At 58.5% G+C, this 23,076-nt stretch overlaps 10 protein-coding genes and 1 non-coding gene across 11 annotated transcripts; 5 read left to right on the plus strand and 6 right to left on the minus strand.

The window, feature by feature from the left end:
- Positions 1-423, plus strand: K437DRAFT_221709 (Sad1/UNC-like protein; the record flags this gene model as incomplete). Its single annotated transcript, XM_013389242.1, has 1 exon — positions 1-423. A coding segment is annotated over one exon (423 nt), but the record flags the coding sequence as incomplete, so codon positions are not given.
- A 2,441-nt stretch (positions 424-2,864) lies between these two features.
- K437DRAFT_56615 (putative 2-Nitropropane dioxygenase) lies at positions 2,865-4,440 on the minus strand. The gene is made up of 4 exons (XM_013389243.1): positions 4,219-4,440; positions 3,788-4,072; positions 3,603-3,722; positions 2,865-3,523 (listed from the first exon to the last, which is right to left on the minus strand). The coding sequence occupies exons 1-4, from the start codon at positions 4,274-4,276 to the stop codon at positions 2,967-2,969; spliced, it is 1,020 nt and encodes a 339-aa protein (XP_013244697.1). The 5' UTR covers positions 4,277-4,440; the 3' UTR covers positions 2,865-2,966.
- Positions 4,441-4,684: 244 nt separating this feature from the next.
- On the plus strand, positions 4,685-6,204 carry K437DRAFT_254959 (DNA-binding protein). Its single transcript, XM_013389244.1, has one exon. The coding sequence runs from the start codon at positions 4,705-4,707 to the stop codon at positions 6,136-6,138; it is 1,434 nt and encodes a 477-aa protein (XP_013244698.1). The 5' UTR covers positions 4,685-4,704; the 3' UTR covers positions 6,139-6,204.
- A 163-nt stretch (positions 6,205-6,367) lies between these two features.
- On the minus strand, positions 6,368-7,556 carry K437DRAFT_221646 (RabGAP/TBC; the record flags this gene model as incomplete). Its single annotated transcript, XM_013389245.1, has 3 exons — positions 6,368-6,410; positions 6,509-6,687; positions 6,780-7,556. The coding sequence occupies 3 exons, from the start codon at positions 7,554-7,556 to the stop codon at positions 6,368-6,370; spliced, it is 999 nt and encodes a 332-aa protein (XP_013244699.1).
- A 1,760-nt stretch (positions 7,557-9,316) lies between these two features.
- On the plus strand, positions 9,317-11,232 carry K437DRAFT_261844 (uncharacterized protein; the record flags this gene model as incomplete). Its single annotated transcript, XM_013389246.1, has 5 exons — positions 9,317-10,172; positions 10,251-10,402; positions 10,472-10,562; positions 10,593-11,140; positions 11,170-11,232. The coding sequence occupies 5 exons, from the start codon at positions 9,317-9,319 to the stop codon at positions 11,230-11,232; spliced, it is 1,710 nt and encodes a 569-aa protein (XP_013244700.1).
- A 217-nt stretch (positions 11,233-11,449) lies between these two features.
- On the minus strand, positions 11,450-13,289 carry K437DRAFT_254960 (DUF159-domain-containing protein). The gene has a single exon (XM_013389247.1). The coding sequence runs from the start codon at positions 13,115-13,117 to the stop codon at positions 11,567-11,569; it is 1,551 nt and encodes a 516-aa protein (XP_013244701.1). The 5' UTR covers positions 13,118-13,289; the 3' UTR covers positions 11,450-11,566.
- A 79-nt stretch (positions 13,290-13,368) lies between these two features.
- Positions 13,369-15,512, plus strand: K437DRAFT_56713 (uncharacterized protein). Its single transcript, XM_013389248.1, has one exon. The coding sequence runs from the start codon at positions 13,621-13,623 to the stop codon at positions 15,133-15,135; it is 1,515 nt and encodes a 504-aa protein (XP_013244702.1). The 5' UTR covers positions 13,369-13,620; the 3' UTR covers positions 15,136-15,512.
- A 25-nt stretch (positions 15,513-15,537) lies between these two features.
- On the plus strand, positions 15,538-17,159 carry K437DRAFT_273014 (uncharacterized protein). The gene is made up of 2 exons (XM_013389249.1): positions 15,538-15,953; positions 16,041-17,159. Exons 1-2 carry the CDS (start codon positions 15,709-15,711, stop codon positions 17,050-17,052), a joined length of 1,257 nt encoding a protein of 418 aa, XP_013244703.1. The 5' UTR covers positions 15,538-15,708; the 3' UTR covers positions 17,053-17,159.
- On the minus strand, positions 17,153-19,656 carry K437DRAFT_56700 (uncharacterized protein). The gene is made up of 2 exons (XM_013389250.1): positions 18,484-19,656; positions 17,153-18,412 (listed from the first exon to the last, which is right to left on the minus strand). Exons 1-2 carry the CDS (start codon positions 19,364-19,366, stop codon positions 17,253-17,255), a joined length of 2,043 nt encoding a protein of 680 aa, XP_013244704.1. The 5' UTR covers positions 19,367-19,656; the 3' UTR covers positions 17,153-17,252.
- A 568-nt stretch (positions 19,657-20,224) lies between these two features.
- K437DRAFT_t17 lies at positions 20,225-20,327 on the minus strand. Its single transcript has one exon. It is a non-coding gene; the product is annotated as a tRNA-Ile (tRNA).
- A 129-nt stretch (positions 20,328-20,456) lies between these two features.
- Positions 20,457-21,626, minus strand: K437DRAFT_277846 (glycoside hydrolase family 17 protein; the record flags this gene model as incomplete). Its single annotated transcript, XM_013389251.1, has 4 exons — positions 20,457-20,489; positions 20,557-20,598; positions 20,698-21,295; positions 21,379-21,626. 4 exons carry the CDS (start codon positions 21,624-21,626, stop codon positions 20,457-20,459), a joined length of 921 nt encoding a protein of 306 aa, XP_013244705.1.
- Positions 21,627-23,076: the final 1,450 nt, after the last annotated feature.

The following is a 23,076-nucleotide window of genomic DNA, read 5'->3' on the forward strand; positions in this document are numbered from 1 at the left end:
ATGCTCTCACCCTGTCCAGGGGCATCAGATGGTGACCCTCAAGGCCAATTCGTGGTAGTCGAACTGTGTGATGAGATCAAGATCGACACCTTAGTGCTTGCCAACTTCGAATTCTTCAGTCGCATGTTCAAGCGATTCCGAGTTCGCGTCTCTAAGAACTTGCTCGACGATCCCGAAGACTGGTTCGATCTGGGTACCTATCGCGCACGCAACCTCAGAGGTCTTCAGGTCTTCAACGTGCCGCCTCTGACGGGCGACCGCCAATTCTTCCGGTACATGCGCATCGACATTCTCGAACATTATGGGTCAGAGTACTACTGTCCTCTCTCCTTGCTGCGAGTTTACGGGCTCACCCAGCTGGACGATTTTAAGAAGGAGGAAGAGGAGTCGCAGAGGCTGCTTGAAGCGATGGCAAATGATGATGCGGAATTCGACCTCGATGACGAGCTTGACAATGAAGCTCAAGAAGGCGATCAACAAAAGATGTACCATGAGGCGCATCGTCCGGAACAGCTTCCAAACGTGCACGAGGCGAAAGGCGATGCCTCAACGCCAAGTGGAGACCCTGCTTCTCATCCTCCAGCTTCATCGCCACAAAGCGAGGAACAAGCATATATGATGAAGGCACTCAACGAGATGATAGAGAGATCATTACACGGCATCATCAATGACGCTTCGCGCGTGGAGGCCCTTGGTATCGAGGAGGATGCACCCCCTAGTGACTTATCTGCTGAAGCGAAAAATGTTACAACATCGAAGGAGCCAGCTGCAAACACGCGCACTCCTTCTGACGCTGGTCTTCATCTCGATCGAGGTACCAATGGGACTCAACCATCTCCGGCTGGCGCATCGGCCGGCGCCACTGAGAAGGCTACTCCAGGAACAGCAACGCCTGTAAGCGATACACCAGATAATGCAGCCAGAGCTGTTCCCGCGCAAGCTGCTGCGGCTGCCGCCGTTGCTTCCAATAGATCAGGCACATCAAATAACGGCCACAGCAGTGGCAGTGGTAGTGGCAGCGAGTCCATCTATCGAGCCATCACAAAGCGCCTGAATGCGCTTGAGGCGAACGCGACCCTCAGCCTGCAGTACATGGAGCACAACGGCCAGATGCTTCTTGACGTCTTTGCGAGAATGGAAAAGAAGCAAGACGACAGGCTGAGTGAGATGCTACGCTCGCTGAATGCGAGCAACTGGCGGCAGATCGAAGCTCTTGTAAGTTGCCATCCTTTGCAGTTTCTATTCATCGCATGTGCTGATCTACTTTCCCTCGTCTATTTGTAGAAACGACGCCAGCATGTCGACTTGCAGCGAGCTATTTTCGAGTTCGATGTCCATCGTCAGCAGGCAGAGTCAGAACGAGTCCAGCTCCTCAGTCAAGTCCATGTCTTGGCGGGCGAAGTCCTGCTGGAGCGGCGGCTCAGCCTTGCCCAGCTTACTCTTTTATTGGGACTGTTCGGATTTGTTGCCCTCACGCGGGGCAACACGTCTCCTTTCCGACATCTGCGAAGCTTCTCGCCCTTGTCGATTCCTCCCTCACCTCGACAGGAGCCTGTAGGCAATATCCCGCCTCAGATCAATGTCCGGGACGCTCACCTTCACTCTTCAGCGAACTCGTCCGCTGTCGGCACACCGAAGAGTGCACATGCCGCACGCCGCAGAGTGGCATTTTACCCACAGCCAGGCACTCCGCAACGAGCCGTTCGCACGCATGGCCATCAGCAGGCCAATTCACGCTCTCGCCCATTGTCGGCGCTGATGACACCACAGCGTACGGGTATATCCAAAGTCATCGAGGTCAGCTCCCCGAAGGACTCGCCCACAGGCTCCCGTTTGCAACAGGCACTGCCGTTGCAGGCAATCTCGACGAACGCGCTTTCAACCATCACAGCAGCAATGCCTACAACTGAAGTCAGCAGCCCAAATAGCAAGATGCCATTACGTGAAGAGACTCTGCCCGAGCGTGACGTCCACCGCACGCCAGAGAGTCCTTACAGGTCGCGCTTCGCAAGAATCCCAGCTGCCGCTGGTGCTGGCGACGAGAGCGTGTCGTCCGAGTGGAGCGAACGTTCGGATTCGTCCAACGCTGGCGACAGTGATGCGGAGAACATCCACGCCGAGAGGGCTAACACCATACCAGGGGCTCACTCTAAGGCCCTGGCCCAGTCGGTGCGCGCCCCTACTCTGCTTGCCAGCGCGCCTTTGCCTTCGCTGGGAAGCGCTAGATTGAGCAATGGCGAGTCCCCAGAAGGATCCCCTTCAATGGCTGCACCCACATCTATCCATACGACCCATCATGGCTTTCCGTCACATCTGAGTGCTCTAACTGCAATACAAGGCACGAGCCAAGACGCAGATGCCGATGCCGACGAGTCGGATTCCAGTAAAGATGCACACAACTACCACCAGCAGGGGTGGCAGACGGTGTCATCTTCGCGACGCCAGACCTCGTTGCGCTCGCGGACAGCGTCGATGAAGAAACGCCTCGGCGTCGGCATCGGCGCGCGCACGCCTGAGCGTTTAAAGACGCCCGATCGAGGTAGCAGCGGCGTCTTTCCCTTTGGTGGCGGCGGCGGTGGGGGCGCTGGCACCGAGGACAGACCCGTGTCGCCGCTCGCTCGAACCGGCACGCCGGACACGGTGCGCGGGATGCGTATCGCTAGCAGCGCGGCTGACCCGTTCGAACCTCCAGCCTCTGCGCAAGTGGTAGCAGCAGCAGTGTCTGTCAGCTCGAGTACCACGCAGAGAAAAGGCCACCGCTGACGTGTCCCGTCGTGCTGTTTCATTTTCCTTCATTGGAATGCATCCACTGTAAATATATCTAGTCTACATGCGTCCCTCATATCCACCATGCACCTTTCTGCATTTCGATTCATTCTGACTCCCGATATGGATTTGAACTGCTTACTTTACAAAGGAGATGAAAGACGTGAAAACCATCCCCCTACTTGTACTTCACAGGCTTGTTAAAGTTTTGCCTGCTTGTTACTGAGCGTGGAAAGCCTTGAAATCTCCCTCTCGGCCTCGCGCTCGATGTTCCGAACGAGCTCCTCGCAGGAGGGGATGTCGTGGATGAGGCCGACGGTGATGCCGGCACTCCAGATGCCGGCGTCGATGTCGCCATTCTCATACACCTTCCTTCCGCGCGCGCCTGAGACAAGGTGCTGGATGTCCTGGAACTGCGCGCCGCCGGGCCGGCGCTCGAGCGCGACGACCTCCTTGGCGACGGCGTTCTTGAAGACACGCGCCGTGTTGCGCAGTGTGCGGAAGATGTGAATCGTGTCGCGCTCGTCTGACTGTACAATGTGCCGCTTAACGTTGTCGTGGATCTCAGCCTCCTTGGTGCACATGAAGCGCGTGCCCATGTTGGCGCCACACGCGCCGAGCACCAGCGACGCGGCGAGCCCGCGCCCGTTGGCGACGCCGCCGGAGGCAATGAACGGGATGGAGAGCGATTCAGCCGCGCGAGCCATCAATACCAGACCGCCAATGTCGTCCTCGCCCGGGTGTCCGGCGCATTCAACTGCCGCCATCCAGTGCGTAATGTCAGCCTTCGCTTTGATTGCTTAACAATACAGCCAATTGAGCTCGAAAGGACTTACAGCCATCGATCGAAAGCATATCAGCACCCGCACGCTGTGCAGATTGCGCGTGTCGGATGGCGGTGCACTTGTGAATGACGTACGCGCCGTGCTTCTTGGCGAGCTGGATGATCTCTCCGGCTGCAGGCGGGCATTCAAGCATTAGAAGAGGAGGAACTCAAGATGTGTTGAGTAAGGATACTCACGGTTGTTTCCGGCCGTCTCAAAGATCCTGATTCCCTCGTCAAGCGCAGCCTGGCAGTATCCCTTGTAGTCGGGAGGGTTGATGCTGGGGAGCAGCGTGATGTTGACGCCGAAGGGGCCGTACTTGCCGCGCTTGAGCACCTCTGGCTTGAGCATCTTCTTGGTCTCGCGGATGGCCTGGCGCAGCGCATCGGGCGACGGCTGCGTCAGCGCAGTGAGGATGCCGAGCGCACCGGCGTTCGAAACGGCGCTTGCAAGCGCAGGGGTGCCGACCCATTGCATGCCGCCTGGTGCATTGTTTCAAGCAGGAGAAAGAGCGTGGTCAGTGATCAAAACCTGGAGTCCGCTTGCCAGGATGTCCGGTGTTGCTGCCCAGCACTTCCTCGAGCGAGGCCAGGCAGGTGAAGGCCGAAGAGTGTGTGCTTGTACTCACCTTGTACCAGCGGAACACGAAGGCCGAGCGTCTCTGTCAGTTCGGTGGTGATGACCATGATGACGAGGGTGCCAGCAGAGCAGGGGGGTTAGAGGGTCAGATGTGTGCAGCGCTAACTGGATCCAATTGCGTTCCGTTCGACTTGGCTGGACAGGAAAGAGAAGGGGGCCACGTCTTCCTCGTCGTCTCCGTTGTTGCTGATGACCTTGAGGATGGTGACGGAGGGAGAAACAAGAGAACCCGGTCAGTGGAAGCTGATAGCAGTGCTCATGTGTGTGCCCCACCAAGTCGTTGTTTTCAAGCAGCCTCCCGGCTGAAGCTTAAAGCGGATGAGCCGGAGGAGGAGAATTGCACCGATGCGCCGGTTCACTCATCCGCTCGACACTGATGGATGCTAGAGCATCCATAGAAAGCAAGCTGCAGGCGGTCACCAGGCGTCGAGCCAGCTCGCGTGCTCAGCCGACGCAGGCCACAGCACGGCACGGCATGGCCTCGACCTCGCGCGTCACTCTCGAAGCGGCACCGCACGCGGCAACGAGCGATGGCGGCCTCTTCGGGCTCGCAGGTCAGCACGGCGTCCACCCTCCCTTGAACTTCACCGAGACGGTGCAGGCGCTGACCGAGTTCATCGAGGTGGCCATCCACACGGTGCTCTGCGTGCGCGGTGTGTACCCGCCTGAGGTGTTCACGCGTAAGAAGCGCTACGCGACGCCCGTTTGGCAGGCGCGCCACCCAGGCCTCAGCGCCTACATCGGAGACGCTGTCAAGGCGGCCCGCCGGCAGATTATACTCGAGAACGTGCAGAGCGTCGTGCTGCTCGTCTCACGCGCGTCGGACCCATCTGAGGCACTCGAGCGCTTTGTCTTTCGCATCGCCCACCTCCTCCCAGTGCCGCCGCCACGCGACCGCGATCTTGACATCCAGGGCAACCTGACGTTGCCCGAGGTCGAGCTCGCGCTGCGTGCGATGATGCAGAAGATCATGGCACTCGATGGGGACATGGCACCGTATCCGGACCCAGATGACGTGACGTGCGCCATCATCATCGAGTGCATGCACGGCAAGCAGCCGCAGAGCGACGATCCTGATGAGCCCCCCGAGGGGCCGTGGGTCCCCGCGAGCGCCGCTGCTAACATTCCCACGCTGCCCACGGCACGTCAGCAAGGAGCTGATGAACATGCTCCAGGAGCGTATACACTTCCCATAAAAGCACTGGATACCGGTGTCATCAACCTTCTTTTCTACGCTCAGGAACACATCACGCACAAGCAGCAAGACGACGCGCCTGAGAGAGCTTCATCGCCTCAAAACCGCCATGCACGGCAGACAGAGCCAGGTCAATCTGATGCAACAGCAGCAGCGGCAACGAAGCAAGGCAACCGCCAGACGCAACTAAGGGGCTCTCGATCCGAATGCGAGCGAGATCGTGTGACGAATCATCGCCCCATAGCAGCCCCCTCACAGCGGTCGACCCTTCTCGCATCGCAGCAAAAGAGCATTCTAAAGTCGCGCACAGCGCCCATGTACCGTGATGCAGAGCGTGACATCGACCAGCACTCCAAGCTCCCCTTGTACAACGATGACGACCCATCCGAGAGCGAGGACGGCGGTGCCAGGCGCAAAGGGGGCAAGAGAAAGAAGCGGGGGCGAAATGGAGTCGGAGGTGGAGGCGACCGGTCGCGTGCATATGGCGCTGCGATGGGTGTGCGCAGTGGCGGCGGCGTGCAGAATAGCGCCGATATTGGCGATACGGAGGATGAATCATCTGAACCCACCTCGGATCGATCTGTCAGTTCGCGAGGCACAGATGGCGGTGGAGCCGGAGGCGGGGGAGCAGGAGGCAGCGACAACGAGATGACCAGCGTCGCTGGGATCGGCTTTGGTGGGCCTGCGAAGGCTGCTGTGCGACCGGGGTGGTAGTGAATTGTCACAACGTATGTGGAATAGGGTTTCTTGCATACTGTAAGTCGTTATTGCATTTATCCACGCAGATAGTCTTGGTCTTTGCTGTTTAACGGCCTTCTCATGCCGCCCACACAATGCGAGAAGTGCTTTCCCGGGAGTCAGCCTGCATGCTTCGTGTTACATATATGAAGGCGTCAGAGTGCGAGAGGGGGGGGTATGCTCGATGTTTATGATGGGGTAATTTTCACTTGTTCAGATGCGCCGAGTTTCCAAATAAAGTCTTATACCTGTTGGAAGAGAGAGGGCAACAGGCCGCTCGGTGTCAGCGGCCAAAATCATTCGACTAGCATCAATAAGTGGGACGCCCAGGGACAGGGAAGCTCACATGAAGGCCTCGCTAAGGAGCATCTCCGCGTCCTTGTCGGACCAATTCTGCGTGGGCAGGCTCTGCAGATACATGATGATCCCCTGGAAGTCCATTGTCTGTAGCTCGGTCGTCCACTTGTGGAGGAAGACGGCGCAGACGTACAGGTGAAAGTCGGAGAATGCATCCGGACCTTCCGCCTGTGCCCGAAGAAAAGGGTTACAGCGATGATAGTCAGCATCTCATGGTTTTATCGAAGCGCATTACCAAAATGCCTGCTAATATTGCTCACCAGATAAGTATCCCACAATCTGACAATGCTCTGCACGGCCATCTCGCGCATGAGCAAGCAGTTCATCCACCGAAACGAGAATTGCATGTACTCGACGCCCTGGCTCTGCAAATGCGCATGCAGTGGCGCATCGATCCGCGCGACGAGCTCGCCCAAGCGCCGGACCTGGCGCTGTATGCCCGGCTGGGCAAAGATGTAGTTGTCCTGGATACCGTCAAGCATTTTCCCCAGGCACCAGAACGTGTCGGCCTCGAGCGCGGAAAGCGTCGCGGCTGGTAAGAGGCCCGGATCGAACGTCTCGGGCGGAGGGTCAATGTAGGCCGAGAGGAACACTTCAAAGAAGGGCGTGGCAAGGTCATTGATGCCTTGCACGTAGCCGCAGGCTGGATGTCGGATTGCCCAGACGTACAAGATCCGCTCCAGTGACCGCTGCGTCGCTTCCCTCTGCCACAAAGATCGCCCCGGATTGGTACGCGGAACGTCGATGTGGATTTGGTGCCAGATCGCCTGGTCGAGTCCATCGATGCCCTTTGCGAACGCCATCTGCACGCCCGCCTCGTACTCGGCCCGCTTGCGCGCTAGCGTTGCCTTGCGCGCTTCCTTCGCTACGGGGAGATACCCCAGCAGCAGCTGCCACACCATCGGGCGCAGCTCACTCGGTACACCCCTCCATGCAAGCGATCGCAGCGTGGCGAGATCGATCGTGGACGCCTGCAGGCAGTGCAGGAACTGCTGTTGTCGTCGTGTTGAGCGCGAGCTCTTTTTGCGCTGCAACATGACGCCATACTCAGCGGATAGCGGTTCGTAGCCTGCTTCCTGATACGGAGTCGAGGATCGCGAAGAAGTCGCAGAGTCATCTCCGCCGCTAGTAGTGGTAGCGATAGCCGGCGTAGAAGACGAACTGCCTGCGAGTAAACCGTGAGGTGTGCCGCCGGCAACCGTGGCACGCAAAACGTGCGGAGGACCAAAGCTGCTCGAGTTGTTATCTTGCGATGGTGTTCGAAGCAGTGCTGCGGTGGAGAGGAAGGACGAGGGTGCGTTGGGCGTGAGGGGCGAGCCTGGAGCGTCGTCTGTGGAAATTGAATCGTCTGTCGCCCATCGTAACGAAATTTTCGAAAGCGCGGACGTCGGATCTTGTTAAAAAGCCAATAAGAAAGGGGTGAGGATCAGCATATTTTTCGAAACGTGCAAGGCCACAGGAGAAGGAATATAATTACCCTGCAACAAGTCATCTGCGTCTTCACAGATGGCGTCCCGTAATGATGAAGCCTCTGTCTTATCGCCATTCTCCATTTCCAACCCTCTGGCGAAGTCTTTGCTCTTTGCACTCGTAACATCCAGACTGATTTCGGCCCTTGTTGGCTCCGTTTGCGCCGGAGAAATGGGTGCTGCAGGACTTTGACGGTCCGTCTCGTACTTGAACCTGCTGGAAGACGGGGAGGCTGGTAGTCCTTCTGGATTGACGATGAGCCAGCTCGTACTTCTGCCCGTTTCAGCTTGGACGCTTCCTGCTCCCATTCCATCACTGGCAATAGCACCGCTACTACCATTGCGTAATTTCCGAAAGCTTGCCGATGAAGGCGAAGACGAGGCACCATCAGCCGACCAAGCTGTTGCAGCAGCAGCAGCCTCGCGCTTCTCCTTGTAGCTTCCAATCGAGATAGGATGCGGACGCGCTGGTGGAGCTTGTGCCTGTTTTGGCTTCGAGTTCGAGGGTGATCTGGAAGCGGAAGACCAATTGGGGCCGAGCAGTGAGGTGCCCGAGGCTTTGGGTCCGCCCCAGAAGCCTGGTCGACTTCCGGACCCTCCCAAGCCTACGGCGGAAGTACTGGCATGGCTGCTAGAAGCAGCAGCACCCGGCACACTTGATGACGTTGTTTCTGGCGCCCCTTCCCTTAACGAGCTTCTGCTGCTGCTTGAATTATTCTGACCTCCGACTTGTGTCTGTGTCACAAACTCATCGTCATCCGAATCGATCTCCCAAGGATCGCCGTCCCATCCTTTGTTGTTAGCGGCGCTCATGCTTGGCCGGGCTGGCCGCTGGGCGTGCAGGAGGCTTTACCGGATCGAGCACTCGCACCGTCCGGTTGGACGCCCTGATGAGGGAGGAGTATGGAACTGCGTCACTCCCAGCGCTTGAGAGCCGTTCCACCATCCACCCTGGTGGCGTCAAGCGTCAAGCTTGGTTGGAGACACCAGCAAGGAGCGGCATTGGCGCGTGCGTGTCACACTCGGAATTCGGAGCCCCCGTGAGCGCTCGCTGCATTTATGAATGAGACATTTTGGTCTTTGGCTAGCAATAGGTGGATCACGTGACCAACACGCCGCGCTCAAGTCTGGACCGCGTCTAACCCAACTACGATGAAAGGCAACCACGAAAGGGCCAATAGTGCTCAGCACAACACACATCGTGATGGGCTTCCGACATGTACCTACCCCTCTACTGGCAACACTTCCTCCCTTGCTTTGTCGATCACGCTCGTCCCGCACAGGATCGGGTACCAAACAGCTAGGTGGTACATGTACGCTGATGCGCCATGCCTCGCAAAGCAGCTGCAACGACGGCCGCAAAATCGCGCGGGACCGCTGCTCGTGCGGCTGCCAAGAAAGCGCTCAAAGACTCAAAAGATGAGGACATGCCATTGATTCCATCCAGCATGCCCCTGTCACCTAGCAACAATAGCAATATCCTCCATCTAGCTGTTGCGGTGCCTTCTTCACGGGATCCGAGCTCGCCGCTGAGGGACAGCGAGAAGGCTGCAAAGACTACAGGCGGTGCACAGAAAAAGGCGGCAACGACCAAAGCGACTAGTAAAAGCAAGTCAAAAGGTTCACAGACGGTCGTTGCATTATCCCGAGGTGGCTCGCCAGATGCGCTAGATCTGCTTTCGAGCGACGCCAGCAAGTCTAAGAGCGCCAGGACACACACTAGAGTGTGGGATAGCAGTGACGAAGAGCTAGAGGCGGAAGAGGGCAGTGGCCTTCCTGCGGGGCAAATCCAGGCAATCCTTGCGAATTACGACCTTGAAGGTGAATTGAGAGCTAGTAAAAAAGTATGCTGTATACTCTATGATACTTACCTCACGTCGTCCACCTCGCGTTTGGCAGCCGAAGCGCGTCTCGAGCGCATGCGTTCGGCGCTTGAGATGGCGTTGCAGACCGCTCGCGAGCGCATGGCGCTGAGCATCAGCCGCATCCCTCGCGCCGTACGAGAGTTATCAGTCCGCTCATTCGTAGAGGACTTTCAAGCAGATGTCGCGGTCTTCATGAAGACCGTCTTGGGAAGCGCTGATCAAGAGTACACGCGAGAGACTGAGCAGCTCAACTCCATCAAGGAAGGTCGGAAGAGGAGCTCCGAGGATGGACTTGCGAAGAGTCCAGGGAAGAAGCACAGTGAGTCGAGAGTCACCGCAAGCGTGCAGCTGCCCCGATCGATGCTCACAACCTGCGTGTTCTGATACTGTCCCATAGCACGCTCCACAGCCCCCACTTCGGATCCTCAAGGCAAGGGCAAAGCCAAGCCAGCCTACGCTAAGAACACTTCCCAAGGCCATAGCAAGCCGCCAGCCGGGACAGGAGGAAACAGTGCCGCTAACCTTCGATCTTCGATCTTCAACTCAACGGTGAGACCCGGCAAGCACAAAATGTGACTGGACAGACGCATTAACGCCTCAATTTTACTATCTCCCCAGATATCAGCCTTTCCTGCAGCCTCGTCCTCTTCTCCCGCACCACGTAGCAACGCCATGTCCAGCTCAAAGTTTCATTCACGCCTTGATGCAGGTAACTTGGGCCTGCTCTCCACGCCTTCAGGCTCGCGCCGCATGGTCGATGCAGGACTCAGCTTCGCGCCGGCTGCCGGCTCCTCCTCCTTCGGCGGCGGCGCTGTTGGTGGCAGCTCGACCCCTTCCTCCGCTCTCGCGCGTGGCTTGATGACGCCTGGAGGCCGACCGCGTGCTGCGCGCACAGGCGAGCACGTACAGTGGATGAGCCTGAACGGCAGTCCGCTGACGGGCGTCATCGGGCCCGACGGACGCGTGCGGCAGCTCGACCAGGCATCCAGCTCGCGAGGCATGTTCACGTCGAGCGAAAGGAATCTAGATGAGCTAGAGGAGGACAGATTCGATGCGGTGCTCAGCTCATCATTTTTAACGAGCATGCAACATTTACCTCGCAATAGTCTGGGCCTGCCTGGCGTTGCTGGTGGCAGCAGCAGTACCGGCAAGGGCACTGAGAAGGGCAGAACAGCACCATCAGCGACGGCATCAAATGCCGCCGCAACTGCTATCACGTCTGAAGCGTTTGATCCAGAGGACTCCCTCGTCGATGATCTTCCAGACGAAGCGGCGTACACGGCGCAGGTTATCGCTGCGGAAACAAGTCGTCGCAGGGTGGAACTGCAATCGCAGCGCTTGCAGCAGCAACAACAGCGCATGCACAGCAGCAGCGGTAGTTCAGGGATCAGCGGCAGCGGTGCGGGTTTCGCCAGCGGTACCCAAAAGACAAAGGCAGGAGCAGCAGCGGCGGGAAGCAAAGCGAGGCCATCCATCATGCTTCCCAACGCTGGGCGCGCACTTGATCTCGCGACGGCAAGCCCGAGCGATCTCGATGGTCTCTCGCCGCAAGAGCGCGAGCTTGCGCGGCAGGCGATCGTGCGCTTCCACGAGGAGCAGCGGAATAAGTGGATCTGATGGGTTTTTGGACACTTGTACAACAGATACTTCTCTCTCATTTTCATCGACTCTCAGAACGCTTGCAAACTTGGCTCCTTTGGAGCTGTGGCAAGATCAACGCTTGCTGAAGAATGCGCGAATATCGGCACCGACTTTCGCAGATGAGGAGGCCATCGCATTCTTGCCCCCTTTCGGCGACTCTTTGCTCGGCGTGCGGTGCGTCTTTCCCTTGCTCGACGTGACATCATGGCCTTTGGTTCTGCTCGTTAGCTTTTTGGACGTGGGCGAGCCCTTTGCCGCTTGTACTCGAAGCGCCTTCTTGATCGACTTGCTGCCCTGTTGCTCAACTTTTTCCGCTGAGGAGCCTTCGGCTCGCTCCCGGCTGTAGCCACCGTGCGGTCGAGGTGGCGAGACAGATGGAGGGTAAGGATCGGGCGAGAAGAGCGACGACGACTCATGTGGGGAGGGCGACTGTTGCCCTTTTAAAGCAGGCTCTGCTTTGCTAGTTCTTGGTTTCGTCTCATCTGCTGCATCATCTGCCTTGCGCTTCTTCGCGGTGCCGCTGCCATCGCTGCGTGTTGTCGGCTCGGGTATTGACCCAGTGGTCTCGCTGTTGGTGCTGACGTCATCATCATGTCCACCATCACCTTTGCCGACTGCAGCGAGTTTGGCCTCCACACCTTTCGACTCTTCCATTTTCTGTTCCTGCTTTTGCTTCTGCTTGCCAAAGGCCGCCATGATGCCATCCTTCCTGTAGGAAACGGGGAGGATAAAGTCTGGATTACTATTTCCGACTTTGCCAACCTCTGTCGGGCACCGATAGCAGTCAAGCGGACTCTCGTATGGCTTGACGAGCTTGACGACTTGATCAGTAACGCCCTTACCCGATCCTCCATCGCTTCCTACGTCCAAGCCGAGCCAGACGCGGATGGCATGAGCGTCCGGCAGGATGACAGGCATACGGTCGTGCAGGAACTCCAACTGTTTGTTCGAGCACGTAGTCAAAATGGTAAAGCTGTACACCTCCTCTTCTCGCGGTTCTTTGAGATGGCTTTTCTCCCAAAGACCCGCGAGGGGCATGAGCTGATGCCCCTTGCCCTGTGAATCCAGGCGACCCCTGCCCTCGTTCGCCATGCCGACAAAGTGGGCGATGCGACTCCCGTCGCGCGGTTTCATCCACTCGTAAAAGCCTTGGACAAAGAACACGCAGCGCTGCTGCGGAAGTAGGTTCGTCCACATGGACTGGCCACTGAGCACCGTGTCGTCGCGCGCATTGATGGTGCGATATGCATCGACCCCGGTAGGAAGTGCCTTGGCGAAGCCAGGAATGAGGCCCCACTTCATCGGCTGCATCCTCGCTCGAGCATGCGTCGCACTCGTCCTTGCCGCGCGGTGGGAGTGCAAGCCTTGATATTGGGAGTCTCTGGTACGTTCTTTCGGCAGCAGCTCAGCATTGCGCACAACCGGATTGAATGTCTGCGGCGCAACGTTGTACGTTGAGCGGTATTGACCTCGAGAGGAGCCGTTGCGCCCGAAGCCTTCGGGCTCCCCCCCTCCCTCGTTTCCGCATAGAACGGGGTCGACATCCAGCTCCGTATCAAGCAGATCGCGCACCGATGCTTGGTACTCGTCAAGCGTCAGCCCATTCGCAGCTCGACCACACATGCTGAACTAAAACAAAGGCGTAGGCGCCGCAGAGCGACGGTCGCAGTCATGTTGCGGCTGGATGGTTCCTTTTCCTTGAAGCTCCGCTTGGTGCTGCAACAAGGTAGCAGACAGCAAACCCATCGGCCTGTACCTGCAGTCTGAAGCGCCAAAAGCGCGAGTGTGGGATACAATTGGAGCTCGAGAATGGACAGAAATAAGAGGTGCCCTCTCTCTTGTGGTCATTGTTCACACATCACATCCTTGCGGGTAATCAGCGACTCGGCCCGGGGGGGCTGGGCCATTCCCGAAATAATGAGACGCCTTACAGAGAATTATTCAAGCAAGAAAATCTCATTCATTTCGCCGATTCATTTGCATCCCAGGACAGCCCATCATACAGCAAACACTCAAAAGAACCATCATCTGGGAACATCATCGTCCGACATCTCATACTATCCATCCACTTGAACAAGCGTGATCGTAAAGCTGCTCAGCTTCCACGCCGAGTGCGATAGCACTGCATGGCGTCCTCTGATAGGAGAGCCTCACGTCTTCGTGTGCTCACTACCCGGGATGACGAAGATGACGGGGCGGAGCTGGCCTCCCTTCGTATCCTCCTGCCCTTCCTCGCCCTCGTTCCTAGCGAGCGCCTAGTACTTGACCTGCGCAGCAGCCCTGATGACTTTGCCCGTCTGCATGTACGGCATAGTACGTACATCCAGGGTCTCGACAACTTGGACCAGCGGTACAGCACCTTACCGCCGCGGCATGTGGCCTTTTTGATCGTCTGCGATGCAGGGGACGAGAGCAAGATCCGAGAGACCTTTGGCGGACGGCGCAGGAACGTGCTCGGCGTTGTGCTCTGTGGTGGAAAGGAACACCAGGGGGACATCCCAGGGACCAAGATGTTCTGGGACCTGGCTGAGGCTCTGAAGCTGACACAGACATGCAGCGTCGACCAGCTCGCATCTCGGCGTCTGGCGAACCCGCTCGATCGGCCGTTCCTTCTTGGCAAGCCTGCGCCCGTAGTAGTCCGAGCAGCAGAATGGGCCGAGTGTCTGCGCGTGGACGCGCGCCCGAGAGAAACAAATGCAAAAGGCATGAAGAGAGAAAGATTACGCGCTCTCGATTTGGGCTGCGGCGCAGGACGCGACATTGCCTGGCTTGGTTGGTCGCGGTCCACGGAGCGCGGACGCGCAATCACGTGGAGCGTGCGCGGAGTGGACAATCTGAAGCCTGCGCTGCAACGTGCTTGGCTGCTAATGCAAGACTTCGGGCTGTCTCCTCCCTCATCATTACCACTGCCAACCGGCGATGGCGACAACAGCAGAGCTGCCGAGGCGCATGCGCGCAAGTGCGAAGGGCTCCTCTGGGCCGAGGTCACGCGCGAGGGCACGCTCAATGCACTCTCAGGAAGCGGCCGAGGTCCGCGCAAGGCGACAAGGCTGGATGCCTGCTCTAGCTCGAGCTTGCAAAAGCAAGAAAAGGAGACCACCAGCGCCGCACCTTTGTTCCCAACTGCTCAAGGCGGAAGTAGCAGACTGTCTGCTTTGCCGCTTGATCACAGCTTTAGACTCGAATCTCAGCAGCGCCTACTGGAGCGGCACGCGGCACTGGCTGACTTTGCGCGAGCGCACTTGTCGAGTGAAGCAGCTGCGAGAGCGACAGCAACGTTTGATCTGTTGGTCCTTGTGCGCTTCCTGCCGCGCCAACTGCTGCTCGCGCTCCCCGCTCTCACACACGTTGGAAGCCTAGTGGTCGTCAGCCATTTCTTCCATGTTGGCGACGGCATGGCGGCTATTCCGAAAGGAGTGCGCGCAGACTATGAAAACCCGCCTGTGGATGCCCGCATCAAATCGGGGGATATGCTGTGCCTGAAGCATGTCTGGGAGCAGCTGCCTGCCCGTGACCATTCGTCAACGGCCAGAGCGCAAGCACAGGAGATGCAGCAGCAATGGGATATTCTCGAGCAAGTGATCGAGCCGATCGAGGACGGTCGGCCAGTTCAGAGCACTATCTTTCGACGCTTGAGATAGATTGGCAATGTGATACCATTTTTGCATGCGGAAGATTCTGCCCGAGTTGCAAAAGCACTGGGCAATACATGCACTCATCCGGACCTGACGGCAGGGCATCCCGGTAAACTCGCTGATGGTGTACGGCCTGCTCAGCTTGTTGCCTAGTACTGCTGCTACTTCCCTGAGGTATGTCTGCGGAAAAGGAGGCAGAGAGATGAAGGCAGTTCGCAGCCCAAGAGGCGTTGCCTCGGCCAAGATGGATTGATCGAAAGAAGAGCGTGGGGGAAAGGAGCTCTTTGATTACATAAGCATTGCTTCAATGGATCGGTGGGGAGGCTCAACGTACACCTCATCCTCTCGAATGAGTCAAGGTCTCGACGCGGCCATAGCCATCCTAATCGTCAGTACAGCAATCAATGATTCATCAATGCCGTTGACCCCTACATAGCCCCCCACCTGTCGTATGTTCTTGTGCGTCTCGCACAGCGGTTCCCACAGCAGGGCCGTCTCCAGCGTCCTCCAGGGGGGTGTTGGCGGTGCTGCGCTACGCCGCGTCGGGGCTGCCTCCCCAAGACAGCGGCGCCGGCCAGCATGTCGCTCCGTCCACCGAGCATCGCCGGTGCGCCGGCCAGCGCAGTTCAACATGCGCGCATGGGCGGCACCACGGGCCTCGTCGCGCCAGGGCCGGGGCTGGGGTCTGGTGCAGTGGTAACAGCAAAAAAAGGCGTTGCACCGGTGCAGCAGCTGCAAATGCTGCACAAACGCCTCGGACAGTTGTCGAGGAGCATCCAGGAGCTTCAGAATCTCATGTTCAGCCATCCGACCCTTGAAGATTGGTGCGTGTGCGAACCATGATGATATACTGGCCTTGATATGAGCAACGGCGTGAGAACTGACTGGCTGAATCGTTCTCCATCGCACAGGCCGACACTGTGCTCGCGCTACGCCACGCTCCTCTCGCAACTGCACAGCATCACCGCATCCCTGACGTCCCCCGCGCCGCAGTTCCTCTCTCACCAGACAACCGAACTAGCAAACCTTCTCGCGACAGAGTCCACCACGGCCAACCTGTACGCGGGCCAGCCGGTCGGAACTCTCCTGGGAGCAGTGGGCGTCGAGCCGGACCAGCTGCCGCGCGTGCGCTATCGCGATGCGACGACTGTCACTGCGTCTGCGCCAGGTTCAGCCTCGCCATCAGCGTCTACTAACGTGCACGCTTCTGCATCTGCCGTGCGTTCAGGACCAGCATCAACAGCTGCTGGAAGGGCTACAGCGACAGCAGGAGGCGCGGGCCCAAGCGGCAGCGCGATTTCCATCGGGAACCCGCTCCCCGCGCTCGTCGTGCATCCGGTGCAGCCGTTGGAAGACGAGCAGCAGATAGCGCTGCTAGTGAATGCGCTCCTGCGCACGCGCCTCGAGCCCGAGCTGGAAGCGCGTCGTGAGGCGCAGATGCGTGCCGTTCTCGCGGACGGGCGCGCGCACGCGCGCGCCCGTCGGAGAGGAGGGCGCGCAGCAGCAACGGCCGCTGCTGCAGGAGACGAGCACGGAGAGGAGGGCGGTGCAGACCTGCTCAGGGACGTACGCATGCAGGTCGAGGCACACGACCAGGTTGTGCTGACTGCGCTCCGCATGTGGTACCACCTGGAGCGCGCGCCGGACGAGTTTGGCGAGACGTATGATTGGAAGATGCGCATCAGCGGTGGGGATGACGCCGTTTCTGGCGACGAGGAAGAGGAGGATGGTACGGATGAAGACGGCCAGGATCAGAAGCCGGCAGTGGCGACAAAGGACGGAGACGGGGATGCCATCATGCAGGTGCAGGACGAGAGCGCGACCGCAGCGGTCGAAAATGGTACCAGCAAGCTCGCCACACTGATATTGTGGAGTCCACAGCAGGCTGTTGCTTACTTGTCGCGTGGGATCAAGCCCTCCTGAGAAATGCGATCAGGTGCAAAATATATAAGATACATTCACAGTGCTCAGAGTGGCTGAGGCGAGGGTATCCAGCATGGTGTATCGTTGTCGTCGTGATCATATCATCCAATGACGAAAAATAGGTGGGGACGCACACATCCGCCTTGTCCGTTGCCGATCACCTGCGCTCCACAATCGGCAGGAAAGCCGCCTTGGGTCGTTCACTTTGACGCCTTCACCTTGATCATGGCGCTGCGCAGCGTGCTGCGCAGGTACGCGATGCGTTCATCGTACCGCCGCGCCATATTCTCGCGTTGCGCCGCGATGCCCAACAGTTCCTGCTGTAGGCGCTCCTGCTCCGCTTTCAGCTCTACGTCATCCAGGCTCGTAGAAGCCAGCAGGCTATCTGCAGCCGCAGCAGCTGCTGTTGTTGCTGCAAAGTCATCATCGGCGTAGTCCGTCAACTTGGCGGCTACGGCAGCAGTCGTGCGGTCCACCATGGCACTCTCGCGCTTTTTGTTGAATGTTGTGGAGAAGCGGCGCATAAGCGACTTCCCTGCTGTTCCCGCATCTCCGCCATTTGTTTCCCCCAGCGTGCCAGCAGCGCCACTCCCGTCAGTGGTGGTGACCGATGTCGATCCGCCAGAGCCAGCACCAGCGCGAAGCATGCCCACCGATTTGGCCTTGCGCACGACGTGACGCGCGGGCGACCGCACAAGGGCCGCCTGCTCGAGCGCTTCGAAGCTCGCAAGCAGGCGCTCGCGCTCCATCTGCACGGTGGTGATTTCCGCTTTGATTTCTTCGGCCAGTCTGCGATCACCATCGACATAACCACCACCACTCGCACAACCAGCAGCACCAGCGGCGCTTAAGAGCGAATGTCCATCCGTGCTGCCCCCGCCGGTGCTGCCTGTGTGCCCGAGCATGATGGAGCGTGCGTTACGCGCCGCGGAGAATTCGCGCTGCATCTCCTCATCCCTCATGCGCTGCGAGCCTTTCAGGTTGGCGAACCGGAAGCGCGACAGTGTCGACGCGCTCGAAGCGCCGGCGCCACCGCCGGCACTGAAGCTGAAACTACTCGCACCTGTGCCCGAACGCGCACGTGCGCCAGGCGAAGATCCGCCGCTGCCGCCACTGCCACCACGACTCATGGATGGCGGACGCAGCGAGTCGCGATCGGATGCAGAGCCGTGACCGTGATGAGAGGAGGAGTCGGGCCCGGGTACGTAGCCTTGGAAAGCAGAGGGTGGATACTCACGCAAGGGCGATGTGGTAGGCGTGACAATGCTCGCGTCAGCTTTGTTCCCGTTGCTGCTTTTGCGGAAGAGAGAGACGAGGTGCGAGTGGCCTGACTTCGTCGAGTGGATTGATGCTGGCTTGTCTGGCGGTCATGCAAGGGTAGGGCATTCGTCAGCGATATACCAGGACGACTGAAGACACTTCTATACGTGCGATTTGCTTTGCCATTCGCCAGCGGCGGCGACTCGGTTGCTACCTCTGTTGGGCTCTTGGGCTGCGCAAAGACAGCAGGCACGCCATGGATGGTGTGATCGATGGGTACCTCCAGCTCTTTTGCTCGCATGCTCGCGAAAAGGCCTTGGCGCAACGTGCGGTACTCTTCGCTGCTCAGCAAACCATCTCCATAGGCCACCGCGAGCTCGTTAAGCTTGGTCGCGAGTGAGGTCCCGTCCAGCGCTTGGACTTGCGCTTGCCTCGTTTTGTCTGACGGCGGATATTGCGATGCCGCACTGCTGCTGCCGCCGTCTTTGGACGACTTTTGGTTCGGTGTGCTCAATCGTATGGAGCGTTTCCGCGGAAGTATGCCGCTGCCACCCTGCGCAGCAGGGAGCAAGCTGGAGCGTTCCGGTGGTCGTGGATGCAGTGGGATCAGCGGGACGGTGCTACGGCCTTGCGGTTGTTGTTCCTGCTGCTGATTCGACTGCGGCAAGGACGTGCCGGATCCCGCGGCAGCAGCCTGGGATTCCCCATGCGTTTGATGCTGGCCTGACAGCGAAGCGAGGCCCCATGATTTGCGTCGTGTGCCGATGCTCGGTGCCGGCGGCTGGAGTGATGGACGGACGACGTGCGCTATTGATGGACCCGCGCCGACGGCGTTCGTGTCAACTGCAGCTGCGAATGGCGCGGCAGCCGCAGTGCATGTACTCGGACCGATACCTTTGAGTGCCGCGGCTTCGCGATACGAGAGCGTGCCGTAGGTATCGTGCAGTTCGCCGTTGCTGCCGGCCGCGTCCCCAGCATGAGGTCGTGGACCGCTTCGGTCGGGACGGCTCTGACTGTCGCGCCGTTCACGCAGTGAAGAGAAGAAGGCCTTCATCGCGGTCTATTCCTTTTCCTCCTCCCAAAGCAGACGGATATGGTCGGCTCGGGTGGCGGGGAGACTGCCACTATGTGCGTAGGAGTGAGGATGCGTGGAGGATGCGCAAGTGAGGGCGAGGGGCCGGCTATCGCAGGTGCTGCTTATACGCGTCCATGCCTTCTCTTTTCGTCCGAGGAGAGCGCCCGCCCTTCTTTCGTGCTGTCTGCGCTGAGCGGCGACAGCGAGATGCCAGTAAGAAATACGTCCGACGCCGATTATGCAGGCAGGGGTCGATAGAGAATCGAGGTGGATCAATTTATCGTCTGCGGAGGAACAACACGTTTAGATCCACGTATGGTATCGGCTTCTGGCACGCACGCACGCGCTTGGCTGTCTCACTTTGAACGCGCTTTGGTCCAGACGCAACAACTCAAGCCCAACATGTGCTGCGATCAGGTAGGTACATGCATTCATCCATCGAGAGAAAGCGCAAGCAGACCCACACCAAACACCAGTGACACGGTTCCCGTCGTTGCAAGGGGAGACCGCCGATACAGCTGCTCACGGACAGACAGACAGGGCTGAAGGAATTGAACACCCTAGGGAGCCATCGGCACACTCAGATTGACTGCATCGCGCAACTCGTCTCCCGCATCATCATTTTCCACTGAACATAAAGAATAGACATCTTCGTCCTGCCTGTCACGACAGAACCTTCAAACAAGACGCGGGCCCATCCTTTGAAAGAGCTCCTTTTAGCTTGCCCTGCTACGAGAACCGTGCTGGACGTGAATGTTCACCTCCGATTGGTTCCGCATGTAAAAAGGATCAGGCTTGAGAGCGGTGACAAAAAGGAAGCAAAACGACAAAAAGAAATGGTCCATACGAGGATTGAACTCGTGACCTTGGCATTACGGCAACATCACACTTTTGTGTGAACGTATTAGTACCACGCTCTAACCAGCTGAGCTAACAGACCATGTTGCTGCTTCAAAAGTGTCTAATATATTCCCCTTGAAAAAGTTAACTATCACTATATGTACAGCATTACGTTCAAACATGCATGGCAAGTGGCAAAATTAACACAGAGGGGGCCAGCGCAGTTCGCTCAGCAGAAGAGGCTTGGCTGGAACGGAGTAAACTGCGAGCATCGTCGATGGTGTCAGGTCACAACGGCCTCAGGCCTAGAAACGGGGGAAGGGACCTACCTTGGGATTTCCGTCCATGCCGTAGTATCCGTAGCCAGGTTCCTGGAAGAGCAGAGGGTACGCAGACCGAGCGGCGCGTCAGCATGCACATGCACACATGTGCGCTTCCAAATGCTTAAAGAGACGGAGGGAGCCACGCACTTGCGAATCGCTGTAGATGTGAAAGAACCATCCAACGCCGCCGCCGCGGACGGACTTGAGGTAGGTGCACTTGCTCTCGAGCAGCTGAAAGTAGGCCTGCTCGTTGGGCACATTCGCGACAGCATCGGGTGAGTTGGGCTCAACACCGGGATAGTGCGTGCTGGGCCAACCGTTCTGGTCCCAGTAGATCTTCTTGCCGCCGCCGTGCTGGAGGAAGAAGTCGAGGTCGTTCCGCAGGTCGTGCCACGAGTTAGAGGCGCTCGAGGCGTCCTGAGCAAAGTACGGCAGCTGGTGCTGGTTGATGGGGTCGATTATATCGAACAGGTCGTAGGCCCCGCTGTCCTGCTGCGCCTGGTAGCCGTACGCCAGCTCGCTGATCGTGACGTCGATCGCGATGTTCGGGCCACCGAGGATCTGCTGCGCGCGCACAACCTCCGACATGAGCTCGTTTACGGGGAGCACATAGTCGAACAGCGGCTCGGAGCCAAACTGGACCAGCCTCACGACGAATGGCGCTTTAGGGTTCGTCGTGAGCGTCTGCAGAAGCTGGTCGCGGCGCCCAATGTAGCTTGAGTCGCCATTAAAGCCAAACCATACGCTTGCCACAAGGCAGAAAGAAAGTCAGAGGCTCGTCTCGTCTCACGCATGAGAGCACAACCTTTGATTTTTGCTCGCACTCACAGCGCATGTAGGCCAATGCCGACCTCGTATGCGACATTGACGATCTGGTCCCAGTAGCCGTCGTCGTCGCAGGCGCCGTAGATGCGAATGTAGCGGGCATTGAACGAGTGCTTGGCGTCCATGAAATCGCTGCGCATCTGCGCGTAGCTCTGGCAGCTGCTTGTCTCGTAGCTGAAGCCGACGAACGCGTACTCGCTCGCGTCGTCGCACCACCAGCCGGCGAGCGCGACCGGGGGGCTGCGCGGCATCGCCTGCGTGCCGTTTCGCCCGTCGGCGGTGTTGATGAACGGGAAGCAGTGTCCGTCCCGCGACTGGCTCGTGTACGTTTCCTTGAGTGTCGCCTTACTCGCACGGGCGCTTGCGCTGTACCACCGGGCCTGCGCGACGCTCAGCGTCCTCGCCTTCTGCCCTGGAGGCGACACCCAGAAGGGCTGCTTGGCAGAGCTCGCACTGGAGCCCTTGGGTCCGATTGACAGAACCTGCTGTAGTCCTTTAGCAGTGCCCCCGCGGCCGCCGCTGCTACCACCGCTGCGGGCTGCGACAAGGGCGGCGTGGCGGCTGAGTAGTGGCGTCACGGCTTGCACGTGCGCGATGGCTGCGAACAGCGGTATGAGCAGCGCGGCAAAGCTGAGGTGCACCATCATGAGTGACTGCGAGCTTGGGCCGGGCAGATTCGCCGTGTAGACCACGCGCGTGGCGAGTCGACAGGACGGGTAGGGGAGGTGGCGCGTTGAGCAAGTGGCCTGCGTCGGCCGTATGTATGTATGTTCGCAGCCAGTGGGACGATGCTGGTGCTGCTTATCCAGGATAGTGGAGCGAGGAAAGCACGGGCGAGGGGGTTGAGGGGGAGAGGGTCTCGGTGCTAGTGCATTGTCTATCATATAAATCGCATTCTATTGCAACAGGACCCCTTATCCCATACCGCTGAGTGGAGAGGACGGCGTCTGGGCTCAGTGGTCTTGTTTGTTCTGCCTATTTCCTCGCTCCCGTTCTGGCGCTTATTCTCCGCATTCTTATCTTTTTTTTGGCACGGCCGATGGGGGCCCATCGGCCGGTTTGTGCGTGCAATGCGAACAATGTTCCAGTGGACTGGGTCCGGTCGGCCGGTTGGCTGGCTCGCTGCCATGCTTGCAATTTCGTGGGGGAGTGGCGCTGACGAGCGAATACATAAACTGGTGATGTGAACGCAAAAGTGGGAGGATAGGGTTGTCAAAGTCCCAGAAGAATGCTGCCGGCTGATGGATAGGATGGACTGCCAAGGGTACACACACTGGTGCTGTCTGCTGTGGTGCACAGTTGACTAGGCCGTTGAGCCTAGTGCTTCTCGTTCATGCATATGTATGTCGAACCGCCGGACATGCGTGTCTCCTAGTTTAAGCGCGTCATGGCTAACCTGTTCGACAGCGCGCCAGCAAGCGGCCCTCTCACTCCCCAGCCCTCTGGACTATGTAAACGGGCGCGGTTGGGTTGGTGCCTCTCTCGGCCGAGGGAGTCGGGTTTCACGTGGTTGTGGCGCCCTGCCGTTAGGGTTACTGCAAGGATGCGCGTTGCGGTAGCATCACTCTTCTATGTGGCTGCCAACCAGGTCAGTTGGTCGTCACTCTCACTGTCAATTGTCTCTCTTGCCTCTCTTTCTTACAGCCTTGACTGACAACGTCTCGCATACAACATTCACCTTTGCTCCTTCGAAAGCATCTT

Source organism: Tilletiaria anomala (assembly GCF_000711695.1).
Source record: "Tilletiaria anomala UBC 951 chromosome Unknown K437scaffold_17, whole genome shotgun sequence".
Taxonomy (NCBI): domain Eukaryota; kingdom Fungi; phylum Basidiomycota; class Exobasidiomycetes; order Georgefischeriales; family Tilletiariaceae; genus Tilletiaria; species Tilletiaria anomala.